The sequence below is a fragment of the Sander vitreus genome, chromosome 15, assembly GCF_031162955.1.
Source record: "Sander vitreus isolate 19-12246 chromosome 15, sanVit1, whole genome shotgun sequence".
NCBI lineage: Eukaryota > Metazoa > Chordata > Actinopteri > Perciformes > Percidae > Sander > Sander vitreus.
The window spans coordinates 25,268,853-25,282,727 of NC_135869.1; the positions used below are offsets into that span (position 1 = coordinate 25,268,853).

The 13,875-nt window shown below is 40.8% G+C and overlaps 1 protein-coding gene across 2 annotated transcripts; it reads right to left on the reverse strand.

Annotated features, from left to right (window-relative positions):
* Positions 1-208: 208 nt before the first annotated feature.
* Positions 209-13,844, reverse strand: LOC144529626 (ran GTPase-activating protein 1-like). 2 transcript variants are annotated; one of them, XM_078268822.1, is made up of 16 exons: positions 13,202-13,844; positions 11,686-11,805; positions 11,385-11,512; positions 10,709-10,768; positions 10,315-10,494; positions 9,855-9,989; positions 9,343-9,501; positions 7,075-7,188; positions 6,892-6,991; positions 6,588-6,672; positions 6,022-6,157; positions 5,422-5,538; positions 4,420-4,525; positions 2,614-2,702; positions 1,303-1,424; positions 209-915 (listed from the first exon to the last, which is right to left on the reverse strand). In XM_078268822.1, exons 2-16 carry the CDS (start codon positions 11,795-11,797, stop codon positions 834-836), a joined length of 1,725 nt encoding a protein of 574 aa, XP_078124948.1. In that variant the 5' UTR covers positions 11,798-11,805; positions 13,202-13,844; the 3' UTR covers positions 209-833. The 2 variants fall into 2 exon arrangements, with proteins under 2 accessions (XP_078124948.1, XP_078124947.1); XM_078268821.1 differs by having other exon boundaries at positions 1,260-1,424.
* Positions 13,845-13,875: the final 31 nt, after the last annotated feature.

Below are 13,875 nucleotides of genomic sequence, written 5' to 3' on the forward strand. Positions count from 1 at the left end.
AAAGAGATCTAGTTTTGTTGCAATTAAAATGTATAAGTTGTGTTGCTCAGTTTTCATGCACTTGTTGCTGTTTTTCACTATGACAGCTCTCCATTAGTGCAAAATGTAATTTCCCCTTGCAGGATCAACTAAGTATGTCTTCATTTTATTCTTTTCTTGTGACATTACCCATTTAGGTGCAGTTAATATGCAAAAACTGTGAAAGACATTCAACACTCAAAGCAGCTTTATTTTCACAACCCTAATGCAAAAACTCAGTCTCATTAAAAGCAGAAAATACATTTAATTATATTTCATCACTTTTGATTGTTCTATTGTTTTTTACAGTCTTATTTTGATAATATTTGTCAGTGAAATACATATTTAACACCATTGTTTGATCATATTATCAATTCAATAAACATTCAATATAAAACAGCAGAATAGTAAAAGCTATATATGAAACAGAAAATGTACAATAGCTGAAACTTTGAGCCCAGATTAATTCTGGTCAGAGCTTTTCTAGTTTGCACCAAAGTGCTGTCTTGTGGTTATAGGAGTGTACACAAAGCACTTCAGTTAGTCCACACCATAAGAGCATAGTCTACTTCAAAACACAAAGCGTTCAAGTCCAGTCCAGAAAGAGGTTTGTTGCTGAACTTGTGAAGGACAGCGGTGACACAGTCAAGTGCGTCTTAGCGGAGTCTGTTCTTCTCAAGTGTTGCTCTGCTTTATTTTCTTCGAATTTGGGCCAATGTGTGCCGGTTTTTTCCAAGGTCCATTAGTGATCAGTCTGTGTGTGTGTGTGTGTGTGTGTGTGTGTGTGTGTGTGTGTGTGTGTTTGTCCAGAGTCCTCAGCCCTCAGATCCGACTCTCTGCAATGTTGACTGGAGGCTGTTTCTGGCATTGCCACATGACTCCAGAGCCTTGATGTTTCTGTAAATAATAAACACAGTTATACCTCTTTCACACCAATGACCAGGGTTAGCTTACCCGGGATCATATTCAGTTGTCACATACTCCAGTCCAACAGTACACCACCAGAACTGGATTTTTGTAGTGGATTACAACTTTAAGGATAAAGTACCATGAGTGATAGGGCCAGAAAGTTACATGTTAGTCCAGTGAAACTAAAGGGTTTAATTAAAATACATTTAAATAACCAAAAACAAAAATGAGCAATCACCTGTGTCCACCAACGCTACTATGCGCACAAAGTGCAAAACATTCATTATGTGCTTCATTCCTGAAGATAAGATGGTAACTGTGGTATTTTGTACCTGAAAGCTGCCTGCTGATTGGCTCATTCTGTCACGTCCTTACCGGGACATGAAGGCCTGCAGCACGGCCACGTCGTCTTTGGGGAAGTAGTCCTGTCGGACGACGTGCTCCAAGGCGTGGAGGTGGCCGGGAACCACGAGCACAGGCTTCACCTTGTCCTCACTCTGAGCAGCCGAGAGCACGGGATGAAGGGACAGAGGGACGGAGGACGAGAGGACAGAAAAGAGAGGAATGTTAAAAACAATGGAACATGTAGTGAAAAGACCAGGGGCGATTCTAGGATGAGACCTTTAGGGGGGCTCAGCCCCTAATGAGAATGTGACACGCATACAGTGCCCCCTCCACCGCTAAATCAATAATTTCATTAGCAGAAAATCTCTGAGCTAGCTACTGAACAACGTCAGCTAATGTTTTTTGACACTATTAACACTATGATTCAACAAAGCTTTAATTTAAAAACACTGGATTAAAAATGATAAAATACAAGACGTTTCAGTGTTCATCCCAACACCTTCATCAGTTGTTTAGTGTGCACAGGAAGTAACTCTGGCCTTAATACACAAGGCAGTCACATGATCTCATGGCATGAAGTCACATGACTGCTAAAATGTAGTCCATTTGTGTTTGCCAGAGAAGGTGGTGTCCCAGCAGCCTCAGATGATGCCCCTCGCCCTGCTCAAGAGGTGGAGCAGGATGCTGCATCTGTAAAGCGCCTGGGAATGGTTTTCAGAACCATGTTGTAGGCTGAAGACAAATGATGTCTCAACCCACCAGCTCCACTTTAACAAATATGGCCTCCTTGACGCCTCTTTCAAACCACCTATCCTCTTTGTCCAGGATACAGACATCTTGATCGTGAAAACTGTGTTGTTCTTTTTGTAGATGAGTATAGACTGCTAAAACTATGATTTATTACATTACATTATGACATTAATATTATACATGGTCTATGGTTTTTAACTAAACCTGACACTTTATAAATCACAGTAATAATGACCAGTTTGACACAATGTTCTAACATTCAGCAATTTGAGTTGCTTACGTTTCAATTTGGGTTCTAATCTGCGCCATGAAATGACCAACTTCTTCTCTGGGGACTACCAACGTTAAACTCAACAACCGTCTCCTGCTCTCCCTCTGACGGATCAGATAGAGACTCAGCCAAAGGAGGGAGTCTGGCACAACCACCTCTGATTGGCCAACACTACGTTTCTGTTAACCCCTTCCTTGACTGGGTTACAGGTGCATAGCATCGGCGACAGACGCACAGGATATTGTCAGAAAATGACAGTGAAGAAATAAAAGTGTCTGTGCCTTGGCAAACTTTGCTAAATATGTGCAGATTAAGCATACCTTGAGAAGTCCGAGCAGCACTAACAAAGATGATACAAAGCTGTAGCCTTGGAAGGACGGAGTGGCAAAAGCTTTTTTCAGAAGGGCGTCTGTGAGGAAAAAACAAACAAAACAGCTATTAGAAATGTATAATCCAACAGTGTCAACTAAAAAAGGAAATAACGGAAAATGCACGTCTTGTTAGCACAGACGCTTAAAAGGTGCAGTAGGTAAGACTTATAAAACTAACTTTCTGTCATATTTGCTGAAACTGACCCTATGTTCCAGTAGAACTACATGAAGCAGGTCATTAAAAAATAAATAAAAATCCAGCTCCACCTACAGCCTGTAGTGAGATTTGCAAAAATCCACCGCTCCCTGTTCAGATGCACCAATCAGGGCCAGGGGGGGGGGCGTCTAACTGCGTTAGAATCACTGCTCATGCAGACGCATTCATTCTCCCTTGTGGGGGGAGGGGCTCAGGAGACCGTTTTGGGCTTCAGCAGAAAGGGGGGAGGGACTGAGAAGTTGTCGATGTTCAAATGTGTTGGCTAAGTCCTGGATCTTCACAATCCTACCTACAGCACCTTTAATGGCTAAAGTGAAGCATTAAAAACATGTTTTAAATATATTGTGTTAAACAACCTAACTAGCATATTTCAGCAAATACTTGTGTAGTCTAAATGTAGCAGAGGTCGAGATAAAAGGCAGGCAAAAAGCAAAAACTTCAGCTACTAGAAATGTTTTCTTTACGGTCGAGCAGAGAATGACAGGAAATATTAAGAAATATGACGATGATGAACGAAAGTTGTTAATGGACAGGTTAAAGTAATAGTTAAACATTTTGGGAAATATGCTTATTCGCTTTCTTGCCTTGAGTTAGATAAAAAGATTAACACCACTTAGTTGATATGAGCTTCAAAAGCCTTTTGACAGAGCCTCTGCTAGCGGTTTCCCCCTGAGTCCAGTCTTTGTGTTAAGTTAAGCAGCTGTCGGCTCCAGCTATATAATTGTCATATGGCGTTTTTCCACTACGTGGTACCTGCTCGACTCAGCTCGCCTTTTTTGGTTTTCCGTTATGATAAAAAGTCCCTGGTACCTGCTAACAAGTACTTTTTTTAGTATCACCTCCGTCGAGGTTCCAAGCGAGCTGAGGCGATACCAGAAGGTGACGTGAAAACCTGCAGACTACTGATTGGTCGGAGAGAATCGTCACTAATCACTGCGTCGTCATTGCTAGCGACAGAGGGGGAGTGTCCTGAGCAAACCCGCCATTTTAAAATAGTTTAGCCAGCTTGTTTTTTTTTTTTTGCTGCCTCCAGCTTCTTTTGAAACAAAATTTGTCTTCTGGCATGCTGAGAGTCAAAAACGACACACCTTCGACATTCTGTATGCGCGTTAGGTTACGGCAGTTTCCTGCGGCGTCGCTATGACGCCCAGCCACGCTCGCCTCACGCATGAGGCGGTACTAAATCTGCAATGGAAAGAGGACGGGGCACCGCGGCCGAGCCGAGCCAAGCAGGTACCATGTAGTGGAAAAACGCCAATAGAGACATGAGAGTAGTATCAATCTTATTATGGAACTCTTAGCAAGAAAGTAAAATAAGCAAAACATTTTCTAAAATGTAAAGTAATTCCATTAAAAGTGAAGGGTACTTGACTAGACAGATTGGGAGCAGGGTCCAACATAAAAAAATTAAAAATAACTGCAACACTGAACGGCATAAATTAATTTGTAACACGAGGTTTCTCGTCAGTCAAACACTTCTGTCAGCAAGGGCATGTACAAGAACAATCGAATCAACTCATGAAGACAAAGTGCCTCACCAATGCTGTCCAACACGGCATTCTTAACTTCATTATTATCTTCCTTGTACACAGATGCAATCTTGAGGAAGGCTTCAGCTGTTTTTGTAGCATCTGACACATCCACCTAGACACAGAGAAAGGAAGAAGCATTTACTGATGTGATGTCCACTCTGCTTATACATGACCAAACTGATGCATCCTTTGTTCGTTTGCATCGAGTAATCACACAGATACATTTTAACTTCCGAGCTGAAATGTTCTCAAATGTAACTTAATGTGCTCATATTATGCTTATTATCAGGTTCATAATTGTATTTAGAGGTTGTACCAGACTATTTTTACATAAATAACATTTAAATTTCAAAACATATTTTTGTTGTACTACACATTGCTGCAGCTCCTCTTTTCACCCTGTGTGTTGAGCTCTCTGTTTTAGCTACAGAGTGAGACATAGCGCTTCTGTTCCATCTTTGTTGGGAGTCGCACATGCGCAGTAGCTAGGTAAGGACTACTAGCCAGTCAGGAGCAGAGTATGAGGGCGTGCCCTGAGAGTACCTAGGTAAGGACTACTAGCCAGTCAGAAGCAGAGTATGAGGGCGTGCCCTGAGAGTACCTAGGTAAGGACTACTAGCCAGTCAGAAGCAGAGTATGAGGGCGTGCCATGCTAGCAGCTAGGCGAGCATTATAACGTGTGTTCCAAAGTGACCACGTTTGTCTCTGAAGTAAAGGCTGGACTACAATAGAGCTGTTTGGAGCAGTTTGTGAACAGTGTTTTCTGTTGGAGATGGTAAGTCCCTTTGGGGTAGACTTTGGGCTTTTTCACTTTTTAAACCTATTACATGCACAAAAAGATATATAACACAATAAAGGAAAGGGAAAAAGCATAATATGAGCACTGAGAGAGACACTGATGAGACATTTCTTTTGGACTTTAGTACCTCTCATTAACGGATCGATGCAGTTCTGTGGGTACAAACTTAAGCTGGTGCGCATGTATTCGTGGAATCACAATGTGTTTACCTGCTGCTCGATCAGCAACGCTCTCTTGGCCCCCAGTTTGAGCAGTTTGTCTGGGGACGGAAAGCTGAGGAAGGAGGAGACGTCTGGCGGCCGTGGTGCTGATACAGGGGTGGACAGCTATGAGGGCGAGGGGAGAGAAAAAGAAAGTCAACTAAACACCAAACATACACAACAGTAGCTAATGTGTCCTTAAACTGACGCTGTTGTGCTATAAGATGTGAAAATACATGTCAGAAATATTAATATAGCAACATATGCTCCTAATTAATAGGAACGGGAACACAAACGATACACATGAAGAATGATCTTTCCATTTCAAATTAAATTGTTACAGACTGTTGGTGAACAGTCCTGCTATCAGATCCTGCATTTAGGCTCGTGCTAAGAAATATCGTATGCAAAAATGAGACCTTTGACATTGTGGTTGCTTTTGAACAAACAATGGTTTTTTGAATCACAATCAAACTTTGTTTGTTAGGTGGGAATTTAAACTTCACTCGACTCATGTATGCACAGGTAATTAAGGATGTTTTTTTTTATTTTTGGGGGGGGGGGATGTTTGCATTGATGCCACACGTCATCATCACACATCTATCTGACCTTGATGTCATTGCTTTCCTCTTCCTCCTCTTCCTCCTCTTCCTCCACTAGTTCCTCCTCATCCACATCCTCGTCATCTTCGTCCTCTTCCTCATCTTCGTCCTCGTAGTCATCCTCTGGCTCACCCTCGTCGTCACTGAGGCAAATTAAAGACACCGCTCAATTAGGGAGGATTTTGGGATGAGACGCATCATTTTAAGCGATTGTGATATTCGACAAAATCATGTGCAAAGTCACTGTGGGGTTTTTCAGGTGCAGATGTGACGTATTCGACCCCAAACACATATCGTGTATGCATCAAACAGAAGAGCAGGCATCAACGGTACAGATGGGACTTACACAAGCCACGAGGAAGGTTATGGTGGAAAAATGTGAATTCATTTCACCTGCAATTGTATCTTAACGTCACCTGCCATCATTTGTAATTATTTTATGCAAGGGTTATTATTTAACCTGCATTTCTCATGTACACAATGTCCACATAGCAGTTGGAACGCACTACATACTCAATATTATATATGGATTCCATTAAATACACCACAGGAGCTATAGTATGACATGATTACCTGAGCGATCCTAGAAGCTTGCCAATGTTCATGCCTTCCATGGCATCTTTCAGAGCTTTGCAGCCATCCTCTCCTAGACAGTTACCTGAAAATCAAAGATCATTTTATTAACACGTAGTCGGGAGCAAATAATCATAAAGAAAGTCTGTAAGTAACGTCTCTTCAAATGAAAGTCACTGACTCCTTTAAAACTGTTAATATAAAAACTTCAAAGCAGATTTTTTTTTTTTTTTACTTTTGAAGAGGATAACAGCTAAAGATAAAATAACTAAAAAGGCAGATGCGTGAGTTAGTTTTTTTTTACCATTTAGGTCCAGTTTCTCCAGCTGGTCCTTGTCCTTTACTGCTTGTGCCACAGCCAGAGAAGCTTCCTCTGTAATCTCGCCAAATGACAGATTGAGTTCCTGTTAAACGTAACAGAATATTTACTCAGAAGGGAAGAAAAAAAAAGTCAGCAAGAAAATAAATAATAGTTCACTTCACTCACCTTGAGGATCGGTAATCCCTCTGATACAGTTTCTGCAATAGCTATGGCTCCTGCTGGCCGCACCAGACAGTCGCCAAAGTTTATCACCTGGATGCTGCGTAGGTGCTTTAGGGCCTGTGAAGGACACAGATATTATTTGCTACAGCTTCAAAGATTGTTTGCTGTTGAAGCCTCAATTAATGACAACAGCAAGTTTATGTGTGGGCCCTGAAGATGGAAAAGATAACTTCCTTCACCAAGTTCATAGGTCTGTAAAAATGTTGCAGTGTTGGGCAAACAAGGTAATAAAAACCTGGTACAGCAGAAACTAGACATTCAATGTCTTTCATTCTATGCTTATGCACTGCTGGACATATCTATCTAATAAATGATAAACATTGATGGGATAATGATTAGGGGAGTCACTGTAAGAAGTGGGGTAATCACCTACACTTGTCATTCAAAATGAAAACAAATGATTCATTTATTTTAACAAGGAGCTTTTCACTGTCAGCCACTGGCAGCAATTGTAATCTCAATTGCCAACTGTCATGATATTGTCTGATGTAAGTAGTAAGTAAATACAGTCCATCCAGAAAAATGCAGAGTTCTTTTGTGATTGTTGCAGGCAAAAATTTCTTAAAAAATGCGATGGAATACGCGGGATATTTATGTAATTTTATGCGATGAAATTGCGGGAACTTGCAAAAACTGCGGTTTCATCGTGGCTTCATCGCGGGGTTTGCAGCGTTTCGATGATGTTCACGTCGCGTAATTATGTCACTTCATAACATTCCCATGGCAACAGGGGAAAATGGCTGCTCTTGTGTGAAGTAAACATAACATTTTTCATCTTTCTGCTAAGATATATGGCACTTTTTTGCAATGAAAATGAGGGGATTATGAAATCTATATCAAAAATATAATCTAAATCATATTTTGCGCGGAAATCAGCAATTTATGCGGCAAAAGTGCGGCGTATTTGAAAAAATGCGTCCCCCGCATAAATATGTGGACTTTGGCCGATTATGCATTGAATTATGCGATCGCATAATCGCGTTTTTTCTGGAGGGACTGTAAATAAAGTTTATTTGTATAGCACTTTTCACAAAGTGCTTCACAGGCCAAATAAATACATACATTAAAACAGATCAATAGTCATAAAAAGCACAATAAACCACAAATCTTAGTCAAACACAAAATCATAAATACAAAATAATACAGTCTGCAATTTGGCTAGATGAACGCCTTACTAAAAAGATGCGTCTTGAGCTGTTTTTTAAAAAAAGATTTCAACGGATGCAGACATTCTTAAAATATGTGGTAAGACGTTCCACAGTCTAGGAGCGACTGTTCACCTCAATCACCTTTTGTTTTCAGCCTGGTACGAGGAACAGCCTGTAATTCCTGATGTGAGGATGTCAAAGATCTGCTGACAGTAGTTGTAAGGGTGCAGCAGATCACTTATGTGAGCCGGTGCCTGACCATTGATGGCTCTGTAGGTAATTACAAGAATTTTGAACTGGATCCTGTATTTAACCGGTAGCCAGTGCAAAGAGGCCAGGATAGGGGTAATATGACATCATAACCTCCCTGACATTGTCAGCAACCTAGCAGCAGCATTCTGGACCAATTGTAAACGATCTACAGATGATCTAGTGAGGCAAGTAAAAAGAGAATTACAGTAATCCAAACGCGAAGAAACAAATGCATGTATAATCGCTTCTAACTCAGTGTAGGATACAACACGTCTGAGTTTAGCGATGTTTCTAAGGTGGAAAAAACAAGTGCGGGTTAGTGACTTCACATGTTTGTCAAGGCTCATGGCCTGATATAAAGTCGCACCAAGATTTCTCAGGCTGGAACGCACATTGGAGTTTAGTGAACCAATACTGCTAGCACCTCCGACACAATGCTGTCTGCAGCAACAATCAAAACCTCAGTTTTGTCGGCAATTAACTGAAGGAAGTTACTGGCCATCCAGTCTTTTATAGCAGACAGACACTCTTGTAAAACAGTTAGATGATCAGTCTGGTTGGATTTAAAAGATAAATACAATTGAATGTCATCCGCATAACAGTGGTTAAAATACCTTTAAATGTATTGATAACGTGTCCAAGTGGAAGCATATAAAGGGCGAATACAATTGGTCCCAGAACCGAACCCTGGGGCACCCCACAAGTTAAAGCAGTGAACTCAGACATGTAAGGGCCAACAGCCACAAAAAAAATCCTATCTAACAAATAAGTAAAGAACCAATCAAGGGGTCTCCCAGAGATGTCTGTGTACCTGAGCCATGGCGATAGCCCCCTTCTCAGTGAAGGTGTTGTCGTTGAGGTTGAGGATGCGGAGGCCTGCGTTGTGCTGCATGGCTGTGGCCAGAGCTGTCACACCAGGATGATTGATGCCATTCTGGGGCATGTGAACCTCCTCCAGGCTGCCCATCAACTGGGAACACAAATTATAATTCACAAATGAATCTACCTACACAGCACACAGTACTTTTACACAGAGAACCACAGCAGTTAGTATACATTAACATATTTGTACAGCTTTGAACAACTATGGTCAAGTAGTCAAATAATTGACAATATGAGCTGCATAGATATAAACAGATCTGAGATAAATCCATGGAATTAATCATGCCAAGTGCTCCAGGAAGGAAAGCTGTAGTGAAATCTCTCACAATGGTCGTAACGTAATGTAGCGTGACAAGGTGGCATTCTTCATCATAGGAGACTTTTCTGTTTCCCCAGAAACAAGTAAAGTCTTCAAAGCTCAGCCAGTAGTTAGTCCTGTACCTGGAAGGCTTGAGCGAGGGCAGTGGCTCCATCGTTCTCCAGACGGTTCCTCCCTGCAACAAACACCTTCAGGCCGAGGGGGGTGCCCTCTGCACTGGACTTTTTATGGCACTGGGTCAATGAAGCAGCCAAGATCTGAGGAGTCCACAAACACAGAATTTTATGTGTAACATATTGTGAATTTTTACAACCATTTTTGTTTTTGGAAAATTCTCTTTTTATTCCAGCTTTGAAAAATATATCTAGTCTATCTTTCAGTGTTTGAACTTCAACTTAGTCTTCAACTCCTTTCATCAGTTAAAGAACATTATTTGCATCTTAAAAGTAGTATTGGATTGCATTAGACTGCACAGGTGTACCTACTAACGTGACCAGTGAGTGGATATTATCCAACAATGATGGTACCCAACAATGTAGATGGAAACATGTCTCATTATTAAAAGAGGTTCTCATGACTTACCTTCCCCCCTCCAATGCCCATGCCACAGTTGTTGAGCCGTAGCTCCTGCAATGTGTAGCAGGCCGTGCTCTTGAGCAACTTCTCGATGCCCTTCACCCCATCTGGTCCAAAGGCGTTGTCACTGAGGTCTATAACAGTGAGCCTGGCACCCGCCAGCATCAGAGCGTCACCCAGTGAATTCTACAACACAAGGAGAGAGAAGAGACTAGATAAATGGCAGGATAAGTCGGGGCAGTGTCCCAAAAAACAAAACAAAAAAACAACATAGTTACAGCTATGTAATCATTCAGAAGTAAAGCCAGACATGAACAATGTGCAATATTTCAACACCTTCTCACTGGTAGCCTAAACTTGCTTTGACAATAACATTAATGTTGAGGAAGAAGTGCATTACCAGGGCAGGTGGGATCTCAGAGCGCAGGCGACCGGTAAACATGTCACTCCAATAGCAGCGCTGAAAGAGAGTAAAGATACACAGTGTCAGCTGAGAGACAATCTTGAATATATACTCCATTATAAAAAATAAATAAAAAACCTGAAGAGTTTTTCACGTCTTATGTGATAGTAAACGGAAAATCTTTAGGTTTTGGAATGTTCGTCGGACAAAAAAAAAAGGTTCTGTTGACATCACATTAGGCTTAAGTAAATTATGATGGGAATTTGGTATTATTTTTTTATAGACCCAAACCGTTCCACCAGAAGCTCACAAGTAGAGCTGCAAAGATGAATCGATAAGTTGTCAACTATTTTGATAATTGATTCATCGGTTTGAGTCATTTTTTATGGAAAAACAATCAAAATTCTCTGATTCCAGCTTCTTAAATGTGAATATTTTCTTGTTTCTTCACTCCTCTATGATATTAAACTGAATATCTTTGAATTTTGGACAAAACAAGACATTTGAGGATGTCATCTTGGGCTTTGGGAAACACTGATCGACATTTTTCACCATTTTCTGACATTTTATAGAACAAACAACTAACCGAGAAAACAATCAACAATGAAAATAATCGTTAGTTTCAGCCCTAAATGAAAATGCTGAAAAAGGTCAAGAATAAAACAATCCAAACCTTGAACTTGCTCTTTGTTTCTAGGGCCTTGGCAATGGCCTGTGCTGCCGCCACACCTATAGTGTTTCCCTCCAACCTCAGAGCCTGTAAATCCTCAAAGTCCTGGATTTCCTTAACCATCTCCTCCACTGGAGAGGGGGGACATGGTTAGGGGTTACAGGTTGAGAAAGAAAGACAAGAGAGTTGGGATGTAAAAAATAAAATCATTAAAACCAAGACTTTAATGTGTTTAAGCAATCAAGCCTCGCTGGCTTACAGGCAGGGTTTCTTGCACACATGCACAGTGACATCTGACACTCACCTGATTGGGCATCATCCAGCTTTCTTCCCTGGCCTTTGTAGCTCAGCTCTCCTTCCTCTACTGCAGCCTTAGCCAGAGAGTCGGCCAACTGCGCAACAATGTCTGTCGCCATTGGGACACCTGAGGGACAGACACATAATTCACTTTTAAATCTGTTTCATGATAATCCTGTTGTCCAATGAGAGAGTTGGTTTCCTTTGCCAAACAGGTATCACTTATTACCAATTAAGAACCAAATAACTGACCACATAACACAGTTTTAGTGTGGACATTCTGGCTTTAACTACTGTGTTTTTTTTCTAGAAAGCTTAGTCCACCTTTCTACTAGACAGAAACTGCTGAAAGTGCTGTTTTCTCAAAGTGACAATCCACCCTAAAACTAATTGTATATCTGCTGTAGAACATTACACTGCGGATCAGATTTAATTTGTAGATTTGAACGTCTCTTTGTACGCGGAACAGCATACAGACTGTAAAGATTTCATCTAAAGATAGCATAGGTTATGGACAAATCCTGAAGCTCCTCCATGTACAATGAACTAACAGTGTTTTCTGGTAACTTCAACGAATTGAGAACGCATTGAAGTCAGTCACTTCCCAATTCACTGTCTAACCAGACGCAAAAACATTAGTTTAAGTTGTCATGCTTCTTCAACACAGAAAGACAGCCGACAGGTTTTATTCACTCATCAGAAGTGAATGTTGTTTTAAGCAAGTAACAATAAGAAGGCTGAGAATTGGACCAGGCAAACTAAACAGCACACATCATATCAAAATGTTTTTGCGATCATTGTGAGGTACTACAAACTGTAGTATAGAGCATGTGCGTGTTAAGGAAATACGTATCAGAGAGAAAGCACATGTTGGAATAAAGTAAACGATGTGGATGTGGGATAACAAACGCAGAAGTAAAGAACATAACGTTACTGGAGTGTGGTGAAAGTGGGCAAGTTAGAAGATGCTTGTCAGTCTCCTAATTAGAACAGGACTGATGAGGAAAATCTGACATGCTGGACACTGTTGGCGTTAACTCCAGAAGATGACAGTAGTGCAACCTTAAGTATGCAAGCTGCCGTTAAAACCCAAAGAAGAGAAAGAAGAATGTTGTTTTGGGGTAGATTTCCCCTGTTAGCAGCTGCCCCCGGCGGCTAGCATTAGCCGAGTGCGGCTAACGTTATGCTAACACAACAACAAGGTTTGATGCCAGTGGAGTTACTATGGCCGTTGTTGACAACTGTCTGTTCAGTAACATATACCGTGCTTGCTAGATACTTAACAAACTTAGTCCGGTGGTAATAAGATTATAAAATAGAAATTTGAGTCAGCTAGCTAGCACTGGTAGGTGGGACAGAGCGTGGCTTTTACTCGGCCTCTCCAGTCGGCAACAACCGCTGACTAAGTTACCTACACCGCAGTTAGCCTGAGCCCTCCAGTCCCCGGTTTAGATTCGTTATTATTACAAACACTCTAACCCATTACTAAGTGTACTTCCAATATAAATTAATATCTTCATTACCACAACACTGCTGTGATGATTGAATCCTGTCCAGTCACACACACACACACTCCCGCTTGCTCGAAGTGTTTAAAACCAAGTCTTCTTCTTTTTGAGGTTTGGCAGACTAGCCGCTGTAATGGCGTATCGCTGCCCTCTACTGTTTGTTATACAATTGTACAATAAAAAGAAAATAAATCAATACGAAATTCAGTATACATGATTTACATAGCGAGAGTGCCAAGCTTATACAGAAGTAATTGTTAAAACTCTAAAAGGTCTATGTTCTTTTAGTGGTAAAATATATCAGTAAGGTTTACTTAATAGCTTTTTTCAGATATTTTGAACACCCCACAGCCTTCTTCAGCCTTTTTTGTTGATTTGTTTTCAATTTTGGATATCATACTGTAGCTAGTATTTGAAATTTGAGGTCTGTTTGATTAATAAATAGCAGCTTTAAAGATATTTTCAAAATATCAAACTATTATACATTTGATCAAAAATAAAGTGACTTTATTTAATCCCCAAAAATCAAATGCTACATAAAAAGGTGAATATCAGTTCATCTCAAGGAAAAAACATAAGTCTCGGATAAGTCATACATTTCTTTCTTTCTTTCCGCCTTTAGAGAAAGGGACGAAAGAGGGGGAAGACATGCAGGAAATCGTCACAGGTCGGATTCGAACCCTGGACCT

Excerpts from the sequence above, each read along its gene's own strand:
- LOC144529626 (XM_078268822.1), bottom strand. The coding sequence starts at position 11,797 with ATGGCGACAGACATTGTTGCGCAGTTGGCCGACTCTCTGGCTAAGGCT. Across the intron at positions 7,189-9,342 it reads GGGCTATCGCCATGGCTCAG|GCCCTAAAGCACCTACGCAG; the intron begins GTACACAGACAT and ends TGTCCTTCACAG. Across the intron at positions 5,539-6,021 it reads AGGAAAGCAATGACATCAAG|CTGTCCACCCCTGTATCAGC; the intron begins GTCAGATAGATG and ends TCGCCCTCATAG.